At 38.7% G+C, this 17,282-nt stretch overlaps 2 protein-coding genes across 8 annotated transcripts in view; one reads left to right on the top strand and one right to left on the bottom strand.

Annotated features, from left to right (window-relative positions):
• Positions 1-12,757, bottom strand: part of LOC309861770 (uncharacterized protein) — a 27,624-nt gene extending 14,867 nt beyond the window's left edge. For 2 of the 7 annotated variants that reach the window (XR_014310189.1, XR_014310190.1), the window contains exons 1-2: positions 11,415-11,503; positions 3,060-3,220 (exon numbers count right to left, since the gene is read on the bottom strand). Coding sequence is in view for 1 of the 7 variants with exons in the window: in XM_082724992.1 (XP_082581118.1) it covers positions 3,193-3,220; positions 11,612-11,943 (360 nt within the window). In the remaining 6 variants the exon portion in view is untranslated. Of the gene's footprint in view, positions 1-3,059; positions 3,221-10,707; positions 10,832-11,250; positions 11,324-11,382; positions 11,504-11,611 lie in introns of those variants that run through there. The other 5 variants (XR_014310192.1, XR_014310193.1, XR_014310191.1 and 2 more) reach the window with 4 other exon arrangements.
• UBLCP1 (ubiquitin like domain containing CTD phosphatase 1) overlaps positions 11,594-17,282 on the top strand; it is a 19,469-nt gene continuing 13,780 nt past the window's right edge. Inside the window, exons 1-5 of the mRNA XM_082724991.1 lie at positions 11,594-11,724; positions 14,940-15,137; positions 15,930-16,021; positions 16,419-16,504; positions 16,588-16,703. Of these exons, the coding sequence (XP_082581117.1) occupies positions 14,984-15,137; positions 15,930-16,021; positions 16,419-16,504; positions 16,588-16,703 (448 nt within the window). The 5' untranslated portion in view covers positions 11,594-11,724; positions 14,940-14,983. The remainder of the gene's footprint in view (positions 11,725-14,939; positions 15,138-15,929; positions 16,022-16,418; positions 16,505-16,587; positions 16,704-17,282) is intronic.

Below are 17,282 nucleotides of genomic sequence, written 5' to 3'. Positions count from 1 at the left end.
TCCTATGGTTGCATTCCCCAGTAGAAACTGAATTGAACCAAGGTCAGAAGCAGAGTACCAAGCAACTGATTCTAGTTTTAAACAGACTGCTGCCAATGATTTTCTCAAACCATAGCCAAATACAGAACATAGTTTGCCACCTTTTTTTGTTTTGGGACAAAAAAAATTTAATCTGAATCCATAATGCTGCTGTGAGAATTAAATGAAATAACACAAATATGGTGCTTGCAGGAATATCATTATTAGATCTATCATTGTTAGAAATGTTATTATGGGAAAGTAATGAAGAGAAAAAAACTACAGGTCAGATTCACTATACCAAAAAGAGAATAGTAATCGTGACTCATGTCAAAATTGAAGTGATTAAAATGTAATCAAATTCAGAGGGCACAGTTCTAAGGAAAAGTTAATGGAGAGACTCACATTAATTTAAAATATGAAACATTTTAATATTTGAGAACCATGAATTAATTTGGAATGGTTCAATAATTCTTATAAATGCTAGTAAGTGACAGCATAAAATACATTTGCAGGTGGCAAATTTAAAATTAATGTAAATCCCAAAAGCTGCGATATGGATGGAGAGAAAGAAAATGAATGATTTGCTTATCGATAAATTGTAACTATCATTAAACGAGAGAATGGAAAAATGAATACTGACTTAGCTAGAATGCTAAGAAGAGAAAAAGAATAATATTGAGAATGGTCAGGAAGAGAACTGACCCCATTAACTGTCAGTGTAGAGGCCACTTCAGGAATGGCTGTTTGGCCTGCAGAGAAGCCTCTTCCCCAAGAACCCTCCCCAGTAATCAGGGGCAGGCTCAGTCAGAACCGGATGCACTTTGAGGAGGTTATCAGTTCAGAGACAGTGTGATCTAAGTTAGGCTACTAAGATCTTATCTCAGGATTTAGGGATTTGGAGCTGAGTGACAGAGAGACTGGGACTCAGAGTGATATTAGTAGTGGTACTCTAGGGTTAAATCAGGTGTTATATAGATTTATTGTTAAGGACCTTAAACTTGCCCTGGCTCTTGGTTCAACAACATTCAATGAATTCCCTATGCCGGGTACTGTGCCCTCCTGACACCTCTCTTCTCTCTCCAGCCCCATCTTTTTAGCCCAAGCTAGCTGATTAAGTTTCTATTATTTAAAAATTTAAAACAAAATTTAAAAACAAATCATTTGAAGTAATATACAGCATCAAAAAATGTACTACTTTTACATTACCAATGAAATTCTAAATAGTAAATATAGATTCTCTATGAAGTTTATTTCAAAATGAGTAATGAAGTTCTGGAAATTCCAGGAAAGATAAATATGGATGAGAGAGGTAATAATAGTTATCAGTAAAAAGAAAGAACATGGTTTTTCCATTTGGCTTTATGACCAATGCACTACATGATCTTTTTTTTTTTCTCATTTTGTAAGTGGAAGACTGATGGAAACTATGCTAAAATCTAGTAGAGGTCTATAACTTGTTGTTTGGGAACTATTGAATTAAACCCTAGAGATTCTGAAATACAGAATTTTAAAAAATCTTTTGGTTATTCAATAAACTCATTTTTATAAACAGGGATTGAGGTCAGGGGAAATTGACTACCTCAAGGTCAGGAGGATAATTTTAGGCAAGGATGCTTCTATAACCCTGTCGAATGCTCTTTGGACATAAACACATTGCTAAAGAAATGTTTCTTGACAATTAGAACTATAATGAATAAAATAATGGTAGCCTATTCATTACAGATAGCTTATTGGTGATCAAAACTTGCTTTGTCATGCTGTAAATGTTTAGATTGTAACAGTCTAGACATTTCATTAATATATCTTGAAGAATGGGAGATATTAATTTATCCGCTTATGAGTCACCATGGATATAAAAAACAAATAAATGAAATTGCCTCATAATGTGATATGCTACAACATAATGACAATTTGATGTTCTTGTTTAGTTCTTGTTTAAGATTTCAAGTTGAATGTTGATTAGTTAGCAATATATCATACTAAAATTTTCATTTCAGAAATAGTTCATTAGTCTATAATTGGTGGATAGGGACATTCATAATTATTTCTCCCATGGTTGAAAAGGTATTATCTCCTATGCATGAACTTTGGATATAAACAAGAAGCACAGGTTTTGCTATTAACACTTGGTATAGGAAACTGTCTGCAGAGTCAAATATGGGGCTGTGTTTAAGTTTTTATACTTCAACTTTTATACTTCAACTCCTCTTTTTTTTTTTTTTTTTAAAGATTTTATTTATTTATTTGTCAGAGAGAGAGCGAGCGAGAGCGAGCACAGGCAGACAGAGTGGAAGGCAGAGTCAGAGGGAGAAGCAGGCTCCCTGAGGAGCAAGGAGCCTGATGTGGGACTCGATCCCAGGACGCTGGGATCATGACCTGAGCTGAAGGCAGCTGCTTAACCAACTGAGCCACCCAGGCGTCCCTACTTCAACTCCTCTTAATATTTTCCTTATAAGATGATGGCAAAGTTAAATGAATCTGGATCATCTGTCACCCTGACTTTAAAAGTCTCATTCCATTTACTAAATGAAGAAAAATAAAATCAACTTTCTATGATGAATATGTATGATTTTCATAATTGGGAAAAATAAACTTTACTATTAGCATAAGTAGAATCAAATCATGACTTTTTTCCTAGAGCTGGTAATTTTTAGACCCCATATTAAATTAAGCCTATCAATTTTAGGTTTAAAATTAAGTTCTAGAGATCAACCATACAACTTTATGCCTATAGGTAACAGTACTATAAAGTACACTTGAAATTTTTTTAAGAGGAGAGATCTCATGTTAAGTGTTCTTAATTCTATAAAAAAATTAAATCTATGTCATATACACATTTTGTTTTCAATGAAAAATTTTAAAATCTCTTTTTTCTTAATTATAAAAGTAATACAGAGACTTGCAGGTCACAGACAAGATGGAGTTGTTGCTCTTCTCCCCATTCCTTCTCTTAGATACAACTAAAAGCTCTGGATGGTATTAGGAAACAAAAACATGAAGACTCTGAAAGATAGAGACAAAGCAGACTGGCTAGTTACCTCAAAAGACATGGCAGTGAGTTCCCTAGGTTTTCCTTTTGCTTCATATTCCTCAGACTGGGTGCTATAGATGCAGGCATCCTAGAAATGTCAGCAGGCTCCGACAAAAAATGCTCCCAAAAGTCTGCTCTCTCTAGACAAAGGACCGGGAAAGGCACAGCCTAACAAGGAAAAACAAAAACAAAAAAACATTTGTTTAATAACCACTCATGCAGAAAAAAATTAACAGGGGAGGCCTGAGCCATAGAAAATCTTGCTTGAAGGTTGGCCTTTAGGCAGTCTAGAAGCATCACTGATTAAACTGTTCCCTACATTGATACTAAACTTTCTCCAAATGATATGGATATCTCACTATGCCTAGACTATTCATGCAAATGATAATGGTTTATGCTGTACACCTGCTTTCCTTCTGGGGGTCTGGGATTGGTGCTAGGCAGTGGGTATATATATGACACTGCAACAAAACAAAACAAAACTATACTAAACACCCTTTGGTACTGAGTCTCTAATAATTTCCTGGAAGACTCGGGGTGCCTGGGTGGTTCAGTTAGTTAAGCATCTGCCTTCGGCTCAGGGTATCACTGAGATGGAGCTCTGTATCAGGCTCCCTAGGGAGCCTGCTTCTTCCTTTCCCTGTGCCTGCCCATTCTGCCTGCTTGTGGTCTCTGTAAAATAAACAAATGAAATCTTAAAAAATAAAAACTTCCCCCCCAAAAATTAAAAATAAAAACCTCCCTGGAATACAATACTCAATACTTGTTGCCCCAATTCACTGATGGAAAAATTAAGTGCATCCTGGGCAATTCTATTGGGAGAGAACTCTTAGAATTTTGTGCCTGGTTTTGGCTCGAGTTCACTCTATAAAACTTTTCCCTTTGTTGATTGTGCTTTGTAACCTTTTGCTGAAAATGTCATCAGTGAATACAACCATACATTGAGTCCAGTGAGTACACAAGAGTGTTCGTGGAGACCCCACCACAGTGCCATACTCCAACAAAGTATCACAGAAAAAGTCATGGTCCCACCCCCACCTCTATCAGCAATAGCTCCTGGGGGAACATAGACTTTGACTCATGTCATACTATAATGTTATCCCAACCCCTCTATGAGGATAGTGTCAGAGAAAGCTGCGTGGGAAGCCAGAACTTTTACCATCTTCCAGTGGTAATGAGGTCCTCCCCCACACTACCCATAATGTCAGTGGAAGCTGTGTAGGGAGTAATGATGAGGCATCCTTCAATCTCCCAACTAGGCAGGTGGCGTCAGTGGAAGCCTGGTGGAGAACCTGAACTCCCACTCCTACACAACAGTAATGAGGTGCCCTTTCCTACTCATTTGGGGGTAACAAAGAAGGCCTAGCAGCGATATGAGTTTGTACCCCAAACAGGAAGTTATAAAGTGGCATCTCTCTAACTTCACTCTGTGGTATCAGAGAAGGCCTATTTAAACAGAAGATTTAAATAAGATCCAGAGTATCATAACATAATATCCAAAATATTCCGTCTACAGCAGAAAGGTACTCGTCATACCAACAACCAGGAAAATCTCAATTTGAATGAGAAAGACAATCAACAGATGTCAGCAGAGATAAGAGAGATGCTGGAATTAATTATATGAAAAGGATTTTAAAACAGCCAGCATATGGGGCATCTGGGAGGTTCAGCATATGGTGGCTCAGTGGGCTAAAGCCTCTTCGGCTCAGGTCATGATCCCAGGGTCCCAGGATCAAGCCCTGCATGGGGTTCTCTGCTCAGTGGGGAGCCTGCTTCTTCCTCTCTCTGTCTCTGCCAGCCTCTCTGTCTACTTGTGATCTCTGTCCGTCAAATAAATAAATAAAATCTTTAAAAATAAAAAAGCCAGCATAAAAATGTTTCAATAAATAATTAGGAACATGCTTGAAACAAACAAAAAAGTTTCAGCAAAGAAATGGAAGATATAAAGAGGCAGCAAATGGAAATTTTAGAACTGAAAAATTACAATATCCTAAAATGAAATTTTAAAACAATTAGTGGATGGGCTCAACAGAAGAATGGCAGATTATAGAAGAATCACTGAACCTGAACACAGAGAATAGAAATGACCCAATCTGAACAATAAAGAAAGTAGAGTAGTTCTGGGCCCCTGTGGGCTACTCTCAAAGATCTAATATTTGTTCCAGTAGAGTCCTAGAAGGAGAGGAGAAAGAGGGTGGGCGTGAAAAGGGATTTAAATAATTTCAGAAAAACTTCCCAAATTTAGAAAAAGACATAAGCCAAGATTAAAGAAGCTAAGTAAACTTCAAACAATAAATCTAAATACATCTCCATCAAGACACATCTTAGTCAAACTTCTGAAAACTAAAGACAAAAATAATAATAGCAATAATAACCCTGAAGCAGTAAGAAAGAAACAACAGCTTACAAAGACTAGGAAAGAACAGTTCACATGAGATTTCTCTTCTGAAACTTTGGAGGCCAGAAGAGAGTGGCACATTTTTCAAGTGCCAAAAGAAATATCAACCCAGATTCTAAATCCAGTGAAATTATCCTTTAGTAATAAAGGGAAAGTCAAAACACTCTCAAATGAAGAAAGTCTCAAGGCATTTTTTCACCAGCAGACCTATCCTAACAGAATGGCTAAAAGAAGTTCTCTAAACAACAAGGGAATGATAGAAGGAACTTGAGACATTAGGCAGAAAGAACAATGGAAGGAGTGAAAATATGGGTAACTAAAATAGACTTTTCTTCTCAAATTTTCTAAATTATAATCGATGATTGAAGCCAACATTGTAATATTGTTTGATACGGCTTTCAATGTATGTAGAAGAAATGTTTAAGACAATTATAAACCATAGAGAGTAAAGAAACATAAATAGAGTTAAGGTTTTTTTTTTCTTTTAAGATTTTATATATTTATTTCAAAGAGAAAAGGAGAGAAGGAGAGAGCACGGCAGCGGGAGTGACAGAGGGAGAGGGAGTAGCAGGCTCCTCATGAGCAGGAAGCCCAATGCAGGCCCCATCCCAGGACCAATCCCAGGACAGATCCTAGGACTCTGGGATCATGACCTGAGTCAAAGGCAGATGCTTAACCAACTGAGCCATCCAGGTGCCCCGGAGTTAAGGTTTTTATACTTGACTCAAACTAGTAAAACACCATCACCAGTAAACTGTGCTAAGTTAGGTATATGTAATGGAATACCTAGAGCAACCACTGAAAGAATCATACAAAGAGATATACTCAAAAGCACTACAGACAAATCAAAGTGGAATTGCAAAATCATGTGCAAATAACCAACAGAAAGACATGAAAAAGAAAACAGAAAAACCAAAAACAGAAGGAACAAATAGAAAACAATTGGCAGACTTAAACAATGAATTGGAAGCCTTAACATATCAATTATATTACATACAAACGGTCTATGTTGTTTATAAAAGTCATAAACTGAAAAAAAAAAAATTCAAACAGGTGAATAATTAGACAAACTGTGGTAAATCCATACCAGGAAATGCTACTCAGCCATAAAAGGGAATGGACTTTTGCTACAGACAATAGTTTGAATAATCTCAGGTGTCTTATACTGAGTGAAAAAAAAAAATCTCAAAAGGCATATATGTAGGATTCCAGTTACATAATATTCTGGAAATGACAAAAACGTAAAGATGGGAAAGAGATTATTGACCAAGGGTTAGAAATGGTAAGAGGAATGGGGGTGGGGGTTGGTATAAATGGGTAGCACAAGGGTATCTTTGTAGTGATGGAAGAGTTCTGTATGTTGATTGTAGTGGCTTTGTAAATCTATGTCTGATAACATATGATATAGAATTATAAGCATATACTATTGTACCAATGTCCAAGTTTTGATACTAAGTCTATGAGAGAAATAATAATTAGAAAAAAAAAACGGTGAAGGGTGCACATGATCTCTCTCTTTGCAACCTCCTATAGGTCTATAATTATTTTTAAAAAGTATATACAAACTGTATATACAAATGTACATACATCTAAAGTATAAAAAAGATTTGCAAGGATAGGCATAAAAATTATGTGTTAAGGATATATCTGTATTATTTGAATTTTTTAAAAATGCCTTCATGAATTTTTTTATATTAAAAAGAAAAAGAATGCGAAATTATTGTAGAAAATCCAAATATAGCAAAACATAAACAAGATGAAAAAACACTTTCTCTGATACCATCAAGAGATAATTTCAATTCACTCACTAATGAATACTGAATGTATCCTACGGTGCCATGAACTGTTAATATTTTGGTGTATATTTCAGAACTTTCAGAACTCCTGTGCATCAGGAGCCATATACATATTATAATCATTCATGGATATGCATTATTATATGCATCATATATAACAAGCTCTCATTACTTGACATTCTATTCATGAACATTCATCCATTGCTTTAACCCACATCATGCTAGACTCTGGGAATATAATGGTGAATTAATCAGACATGGTCTGGTTCCTCACAAAGCTTACAGTACAGTGAGAGACTGCCACTAAAAATAATCTTCTGAAATAAACATGGAATTACAAATGGTGTCAAGTTTAGACAAAGGTAAACAATGTTTTGAAATGTCCAACTGTGAAAGGAAAGATATCTTGACGGCAAGATACCATCACATGCTTATCATTGATGGAAATGAACCAGTAGAAAGATTAAAAATACAGGTGCCAGATTTAAAGAAGGCTGACAAGTAAGGAGCCAGAGCACAAGTATAAGGGCTGGTTTCAGGTAGAAGGAAATTGCCATATAAAAACAGAAGCAAAATAAGCAAAGACAGGTGCAGGATGTAACTTAGTTCATAGATTCAGAGGTCTGAAGTTAAGGCAATTCCTCTTTGAAATCTTCTATTTTCTTTCTTTCTTTCTTTCTTTCTTTCTTTCTTTCTTTCTCTCTTTCTCTCTCTCTCTCTCTCTCTCTCTCTCTCTCTCTCTTTTTTCTTGAGCGGGAAGGGGAAGAGGGAGAAGGAGAGAACCTCAAGCAGACTCCCTGCTGAGTGCAGTCTGACATGGGGCTCAATCCCATGACCTTGAGATCATGACCTGAACCGAAATCAAGAGTCAGACATTTAACTGACTGAGCCACCCAGGTGCCCAGAGACCTTCTACTTTCTTATAAAAAAAATATAAGACAAGGTCATCTGCCAAGAACAAGGATGTAAACTGGAAGATCTGAGGTTTAAAGAGAGTTGTGGTTTTAAGTTGTCATTTGGGAAAGCAAGCTAAATAGAGAAAGATAGTAAACTTGCCAGGCTGAATTAAGAGCCTGTAGAGTGTGCCCTATGGGGCAGATTCTAATCATCTTCAGCACACTGACTGCAGTCAGAGAAAAGGCAAGGGAACAGGTATCAGGAGAAACTAAGCGCTATAGTAACTAAATAAGAAAGGAAGGAAGAAAAAAAGAAAAGAGAGAGAGAGAAGAAAGGGAAGGAGGAAGAAAGGATAGTTTTTCAATAGGGAGGAGAGTGAAAATATCCTGAGAAAAGGGTAAGGAAATAAATGGGTTAGGGGAACGTGGGGATAAAAGTAAGGTGGTGGTGGATTTCTGGTTTGTGTGCAGGGAAAGTCCTTTAGCCTTCTAATCCAAACATGATCAAAGTGATGTCAGCAGTTTATCATCTGGCTTTATGAAATCAGTTCCATATTGCCTCTAGTCTCTTAGAACTAACAACTTAGTGAAACCTAGGGAAGAATTCCTAGGCATCTTTAGTTGTTGCAAAGAATTATGAGTGAGGCACAAGTATATTACTCTCCACACATTAGAAGGAAAGATCTAGTGAGCAACAGGAGGCAGAAATTTAATTATTCTCTTCCTAACGACACTTGTGAGTTGCTCTGAGCACCTTTTTTTTAAAGTTCATTTTGTATTTATTACTAGTTACCAGGAGTCCAGCTCCTTTTTTTTTTTTTAATTCAACTAGCCAACATATATTACACCACTAGTTTCAGATGTAGAGTTCAAGAATTCATCAGTTGCATGTAACACCCAGTGCTAATCACATCACATGCCCTCCTTAATGCCCATCACCCAATTACCCAACCCCCTACCCACCTCCACTCCAGCAGCTCTCAGTTTGTTTCCTATAGTTAACTCTCTGTGGTTTGTCTCCCTCTCTGATGACTTCCCATTTCCCCCTCCTTTTCCCCATGATCCTCTGTGCTGTTTCTTATATTCCACATACGAGTGAAACGATGTAATTGTCTTTCTCTGAGGGACTTATTTCCCTCAGCATCATACCCTCCAGTTCCATCCTCATCAATGTAAATTTTAAGTATTCATCCTGTCTGATGGCTGAATAATATTTCATTGTGTGTGTGTGTGCGTGTGTGTGTGTATATAACACATCTTCTTTATCCATTCATCTGTCGATGGACATCTCGGGTCTTTGCATAGTCTGGCTCTTGTGGACATTGCTGTAATAAACATTGGGGTGCACGTGCCCCTTTGGATCATTACAATTCTATCTTTGGGGTAAATACCTAGTAGTAGAATGGGCGATAGGGTAGCTCTATTTTTAACTTCTTGAGGAACCTCCATACTGTTTTCCACAGTGGCTGCACCAGATTGTATTCCCACCAACAGTGTAAGAGGGCTCCCATTTCTCCCCATCTGCACCAACATTTGTTTTCTTTCTTTGTAATATTCCAGCTCTTTTATTCTTAAGATAATTTTTTATTTCATGAATGTTTAGATAAGCAGAAATGGACTTGGAAAAACAGAGATAGGGACAAATCATCTGTTAAATGGATGATTTGTCCAAAATAGGCTGCTACCATTATTCTCTAAGAAATATCATTGTTCAACACTTGCAATCATTAAATTACACTTGAGTAACATCAAACTTATCAGATTCTTTGCACAATGGCTATTTTATAATTAAAAAGAATTTTTTATGTATTCTTTTGCTTAATTTAAAATTTAAATGGTCTTAGTTGACATTTATGATTAACAAAACCAAGGTTCTCTAGTAAGATTAAAAAATATAATGTGGCCAAGCAGCTGGTTAGCACATGAACAAGGAACAAACTGGGTTGAAAGAAAACTACAATTAATTCTGAAGTTCAGTCCCTTGTTTTTTGACAATCTTTTCACTGGACTGTTAAAGTGTGATTTTTCTACAAATTCTTTTAATTTGGGGTTTTTCCTTTTTTTTTTTTTTTTTTTTTGAGAGAGTGAGTGTGTGTGTGTGTGTGTATCTGTATCTGTGTGGGTTACTTGGGAGCCAAGGTGGAGGGGGAGAGGAAGGATAGAATCTTAAGCATGCTCTCCAAGACCAACATAGAGCCAAGAGGGTTGGGTGGCGTGGGGGGCTCTATCTCAGCACCCTGAGATCATGACCTAAACTGAAATCAAGACTGGGATGCTTAATCAACCAAACCACTCAGACATTACCCCCCGCCCCTTTTAAGGAGAAGGTGCTTTTTTATTTTCACTGAAAATGTTTCATTTTAAAAAATGAGCAGCTTCTCATGCACTACTCATGCAATAAAAGTTACCAACGGACAGAGGTAAGGAGAACATAAAATAGTGTTTGTCTTAACTAAAAAACTGTTAGGACACAAAAACTTGGCTCTTTGCTTCCCTTCCATCACAGCCAAAAGGGAAACATGAATCAGTTACATCACTGTCAGGAGAAGGAAAAATATACGTAACTCAAAGACAGGTGCATATCTGAAGCCAATACTATGTTCGCATTTCCTCTTCCTTTTCAAAATCGAAGTCTTGTCTGGTGCCATATAGAACAATCTAGCTGCCATGATTTTTTTTCTTCTTCTGCCGAAAGGCAAAGTGATACACGTTGAAAGCTTGCTGTCCGAATCAGACGGGGACTGCTCTGAATTTCCACTAAAGTCTACAATTCTTTGGTCAGGGTTTGTAATTGGCTTCCTCAAATTCAGAGGTGGGGCGAGGATGGGCAAGCGGAGATAAAATTCGATACAATACTTTAGTGATCTCGAAGGCAGCTGCCGTATTGAGATTTGCGTCTTTGGTTTTCTGAGTGACTTAGGTGGGCCCCTTCCCTTTCCCCGCAGGTCCTCAGTTTACCCTTGCTTTGTTTAAAATGGGTAGAAGTCGAAGCTCCTAAAATTACTCATGTTGGAGGCTCCGGTGCCGGCGCGCGGGGGCGGGAGGGAGGGTGGCGGTGGGGTGTGTGTGTGTGTGTGTGTGTGTGAAGTTTTCAGTCTTAAAAGTCACCTTTCATCCCTCATCCGGAACAGCACAAAGCCACACGAGTCCTACGAAGGTCTCCGCACACCTGAGAAGCCAGGGTACCGCCACGGACCCACCTCCGACTTTCGGCGAAACAATACCAGAGACGTCATACACCTGAAGCACCCGCCCAGCTCGGCGCCCCTTACCGGGCGCATGCGCCAAACAGGGGCGGTCCGGCAGCCGGCCGGGGCCCTAGCTATCTGCAGCGTGGTTAAAAGTCTCGGAAAGGCCTGGCTCCCTCGCCCGGTGAGGAGATCCCTGGCAGCGGCGCTCTAGGATTACCCCCACCAAAGACCAACGCGGGAAAGAGCCGCGCGGTCTCCAGCGCGTTTCCGTTTCCAACCTGAACTTCCGGTTCGTGAGCCGGTTCCGGGCCCCGTTTTTCACTTCCGGTCGCCCTCGGTTCCGCTGCGGCCGGTTCCTGCGTCCGCTGCTGCCGGTTCCGCCGCGCTCCAGGTGAGGGGACGCAGGACACCCCGGGGTGCTGCCCATGGAGAGGCCGTTGGGGCCGGGGGACCGCAGCGCAGTACCGCTGTTCGCGCGCCGCGGCCACCGCTGCGGCGGGCCGCGGCGGGCTGGAGGCTGCTCCTGGGCGCCCTGGGCCGCGTCCGACCCAGTCTGCGGCCCAGGCGTCCGGCCCCGGCCAGCTCGTCGCAGGGGCCTCCGCCCGCCCATCCGGCCTTCTCGCTTCTGTCGTGGGCTTCTCGATCCCGAGTGGGTCTTGCATCCCCTAACGTCATTCCTCCCTCCCTCTGGGGTTTGTGCGTCCGTCGTCCTCGCCCTCACCGGCCTCGGGGGTTTTGAGCCTCTCCCCTGCGTGTATGCTGTCCGAGACCACCCACTCCCCACAGCTGTCGTCTCTGCGCTACCTCGCGGCGGGCGGCCGGCGTGCCGTAGGCTTGTGGAGAACCTACCCTCTCAGTCCCCCAGCTGTTAACTTTGGCTGCTGTTACTTTCAAATTTTCGCCTTTGCTGTACGTTTTTAGTCTTGTGGTCTGGGACAAGTTGTGTCCTTTCTCAGTTTTCTAACGTGTCTCATGCGGACAGCAGTCATGAGATGAGGATTGCGAAAACCAAGGGAGATAGGTTGTGGAGCATGCTGTCGTTCCTCCGTCCCCGCCACCGTTCGTCTGCAGAGTTTGCGAAGTGCTGTCACGGGTGGTACCTCGCGCCTTAGCAACTCTTCTTGTGAAGTAACTATCAGTCGCCTCACTTCGAGGCAGGAGTTTTGGCATGGACGAGGCAAGTCGGTACAGTATGGTAGGCAGAAGAACTAATCCAAGCAGCTGCCCTGGACTCGAGGTTCACCGGAAAGATGAGATGCTTACTTGTGTGGGTTTAATTGCCAACCACTCCCATCCCCTCCCCCAATCGGTTTTCCGTTTATAAATCTGATAGGGTCTAGAATGATACAAAATATTCGAATTGTGTGAGTAAGAAGGTCAAATGTGAAAACATAAAAGGACTCAGGGATTTGCTTTGTGTGTTTTGTTGTGAATGATCTGAATATTGAAGAAAGGAGATTCAAAAGCAGTTCTAAGGACTGTGCATTTAAAATTTGGGTGGGGTTTGTTTTTTTTATGCTTGGTCCTGTAGGGCAGTTGCCAACTTGGAATTCCCACTAGCGGTGTAGGTGTACAATGTATAACATTTGTATACTACTTTACTAAGCATGCAGAGCCCACGCCATCTGGCAGATTTTCTTTCTTTTTCTTTTTTTTTTTTTTTGCTGAGAAAATTGAAGTCTAGAGCACTGGCTCTCAAACTTTTAGTATGTCTCGAGATGTGGGGGAGGGGGAGGCTGGGGCAGGGATTGTTAAAACACAAATTGCTAGGTCCTTTCTCTCCAACCCCAACTGTAATTTTATCAAGTTACCGTGTAGGGTTATGCTGTTGATTGATCTGAGGCCACACTTTGAGAATACTGGTCTAGAGGTGAAATGACTTGTCCAGGCTCACCCAGACAGAGCTCAAGTGATCTCCAACACCCCCCCCCCCCACCTCCAATAAACTGTGTAAGTGCTCTTTGTACTCTCAGCTCTTAGAGATTTTCATTTTTATTTCCACTTTCACAGAGAAGTAATATTTAAACCATACTTTAGTTTGGCTCAAAAGGCTTCTTTGGCTCTTTATTGAGAATCATAACATTTGCTAGGGAAAGTTATCTCTAACAATACATTGCCCTAAATTAACCCCTTATGTAAATTTCAGTAGAGCAGATAAAACATAAGAGAATCAGGTTTGGGGGGGGGCATGGGTGGCTCAGTGGGTTAAAGCATCTGCCTTCGGCTCAGGTCATGATCCCAGGGTCCTGGGATGGAGCCCCACATTGGGCTCTCTGCTCCGCAGGGAGCCTGCTTCCTCCTCTTTACTCTGCCTGCCTCTCTGCCTAGTTTCTCTCTGTCAAATAAAATATTTAAAAACAAACAAACACATAAGAGCATAAGTATAAATGATTTTTCTGGTGTTCTCTTCCAATGGACATGTTGAAGACATCTTAAGTTTCTAAGTTACTTTTGCATATTATGATTCACAATTTGCCTTCCTGCAGCTGGTCATAATCCAGGGAGAGTGCCATCAAATATTTCATTAAACAAGCAATAACATTTGGAAATGGAGATTAGGAAATTCAGTTCTCTGAACTGGAGGTGGAGGAATGGATTTAGGAAAATTGATAGAAAGTTTCAAGGAAGAAGAGACCTACATGCTATTGTTGATGAGTATAACACCCAAGACTTGACTTATCTGTGCTTGTATCTGTGCCTATGGGTTTTGTATTTACTGATCTTTGACACCTTGCCTCCTGTAGGTCCCAATTTAAAAGCAGTTGTGATGTAGGGGAAGAAACATGAGATTTAGTCAGAAGACCTGTTACCAGCTGTGTGCCCCTGAGCAGATTACTTAACCTCTCTGAAGTCCCATTTCCTTAATTATAAAAGAGGGACAATTCTTATCAACCTTGTTAAATGACATTGTATTAAAACTGTTCAGTTTGTTAAATATGAAACACGTAATGGCTGTACTTTTCATTTAGAACAGTGCCTGGAACACTTCTACTCAAGTTGTTAAGAAAATTTATCTAGCCAGTACTTATTTATGTAGTGCTTACTATGTGCCAGGTCTTTGTGACTTATAGATATTAGCTAATTTAAGAACTCCAAAGTAGATAGTATTCTCATCTTTAGTTTACAGATAAGGAAACCTAGACAACTTCCCAAAGTCAAATAGCTAATAAGTGGGATAGCTGGGATCTGAACCTAGGTACTCTGGCTCTAGAGTTTTAACAACTCACTGTGCCACTTCTCAAGCGTTAAATGGGTATGAAAGTTCCATCATGGAGGAACTTACCTATAGCATAAACCTGGTCAGAGAGGGAGGGATAGGTAGCTGATCATTGCAGCTTAACAGTCGAACAGGAAGAATTGGACAGAATCTTTAGGAAGTAGTAACTTTAAGCCAAAAATTGGGAGGGTAGAGTTATTTTAACTTTGAGCCCTAACTACTTTGGGTGTTCTAGTAGCATTTCTGTAAGGAGAAAATGTTATTTTTCCACCATCAAATTGTAAATTCCACCATCATACTGCATTGCTCCTAAAACTTAATTACAAGTTTAGCTACACCTTTGCTATATCTATTTTAACTTAATTACTTCTATGTCCCTTTCTTTTTAGGTATCTTTTTCTGAGGGAAAGCTGCTTGATCATATGTTTCAAGGATGGCCCTTCCTATCATTGTAAAATGGGGTGGACAGGAATATTCAGTGACCACACTTTCAGAAGATGATACCGTGCTAGATCTCAAGCAGTTTCTGAAGACCCTTACAGGAGTGCTACCAGAACGCCAAAAGTTACTTGGACTTAAAGTTAAAGGTAATTCTCTCCTCACTTTAAACTTTTTGCATTGATATATTTATGAATTTTTATGTTAGTTATATTTTCTCTTTATTAAGTTTTCCCCTTGGTGATTTCTTTGTTAGGGATATTCCTAAAATTGTTTTATGATAAAAGTCAGAATATTAAAAATTACTTGAAAATACCACCACTATTAAGATTACTTTTGATTCCTGTGACAGTTGGTGTTTGCTGGTTAAATCTTTGGCCCACGAAGTCTCAGGTAAAACAGTGTAATTTCTGACATCTGTGTTCTAGCACAGATTTTTCATTACAGCTTGGTTCTTGTACTCTCCCTAAATTATCTTCTTTGCTTCAGAAGTAGTGATGATTTAAAATGATTTAAAAATTATAAGTAGTGTTCATATCCAGTCTGAAAGGGACTTACATGGTGTTTGTGTTTGTCATATCACTGAAAGGTGAATCTTGGATAGCAGTAAATTCTAGTTTTATCTTGTGCTCAATGTTCAGGACTTTCTGGAGAACATCTTTATCTTGAATAACAAAATAAAACATGGATTTATTTTGTTTAGCTGGTTGACTAAAGGTGTTCCTCTGAGATGGAGTTGGGGAAAAAACAAATCTTGTATTAGTTGCTACTTCTTAGTGTGTTAGGCATTGCTAATTCAGCAGTGACCGTTTGTTAATTTAAGGAAAAAAAACTGCTGTGAAATCTGTACGAAAACTTTTAATGTTAGGGTTTTGTATAATGGGATAGTGAAACTAGCACCTGAACTTTAGTGAGAAAACAGTCATTTGCTTGTATTGTAGGCAAACCTGCAGAAAATGATGTTAAGCTTGGAGCTCTCAAACTGAAACCAAATACTAAAATCATGATGATGGGAACTCGTGAGGAGAGCTTGGTAAATGTTTACTTTTGTTACCATTTGTCCCTTTGAAGATATGATTTATATTACATTGTTGTATCATGGTTTTAATTGTGGTAAAATTGTCAGTTTGGCAGTCAGTGAAAAAAACTTCAGTGTACGTGGTATTAATTCAGCAGAAAACAAATACTAGGGAACTTGTTACTATATAGTTAGCCATAAGCATAGTAGTAGTACAAATGGTAAAATTTAACATGGTTAATCTGCCCAGTAAATGTGTACGGTGAATTACAAAATATGGAAATTTTCTCAGTGTGTGTTTGAAAGATTCTTGAACTCAGACTGTTTCTTTTATTTGCTTTTTATGTTGTGCATGTATTTGTTATGTTGAAGACAATCTAGTAAAACAAAACTTTTTTTTTCATCTTAATAGGAAGATGTCTTAGGTCCACCTCCTGACAATGATGATGTTGTTAACGACTTTGATATTGAAGATGAAGTAGTTGAAGTAGAAAATAGGTAAGTGCTTTATACTATAAAAGGAAATGGGTTGTAATGTGATAAAAAAGTGAATGTTTCACCTGATTTTATTTTTCCATTAGGGAAGAAAACCTATTGAAAATTTCTCGCAGAGTAAAAGAGTATAAAGTGGAAATTTTGAATCCTCCCAGGGAAGGAAAAAAGCTTTTGGTACTAGATGTTGATTATACATTATTTGGTAAGTCAGCTAAAATTGTGCATCTTCTGTTACCCATAACAATTCTCTTTTTTCCTTTTGTTCGTTTTTTTCCTTCCAATATAAAATATCTCATATTTTATATTAATACATTATTATAAAAATACAGAAGTAGAAGTAGAAGATACTGAAGTCATCTGTAATCCCAAACCCCCAAAATAACTGTTCTTATATTTTGAAGTGTATATGTATATTATATTTTGAAGTACATTTTGCTCATCTTTTTCCTTCCAATATAAAATATCTTATATTTTAAATTAATACATTATTACAAAAATATAGAAGGAGAAGTAGAAGATACTGAAGTCATCTGTAATCTCAAACCCCCGAAATAACTATTCTTATATTCTGAAGTGTATCTTCTAGGGTGTGTTTGTATTTATATCCTTTTTACTTTTGCTTAATGATATTTTGAGTATCTCAGTCATTTAATATTATTCATTATGAATTAAAGTTACATATTTTTTGGTCACCACTACTCTAGTTTATGGATGTATCTTAATTTAGCCACATCATTCTCGGTTGATTAACATTTAAATTTTTTGAGGATTATTTAAAAAT

This window comes from Mustela nivalis, assembly GCF_964662115.1.
Source record: "Mustela nivalis genome assembly, chromosome: 3".
NCBI classification, from domain to species: domain Eukaryota; kingdom Metazoa; phylum Chordata; class Mammalia; order Carnivora; family Mustelidae; genus Mustela; species Mustela nivalis.
This window is presented reverse-complemented; position numbering and strand designations above follow the sequence as displayed.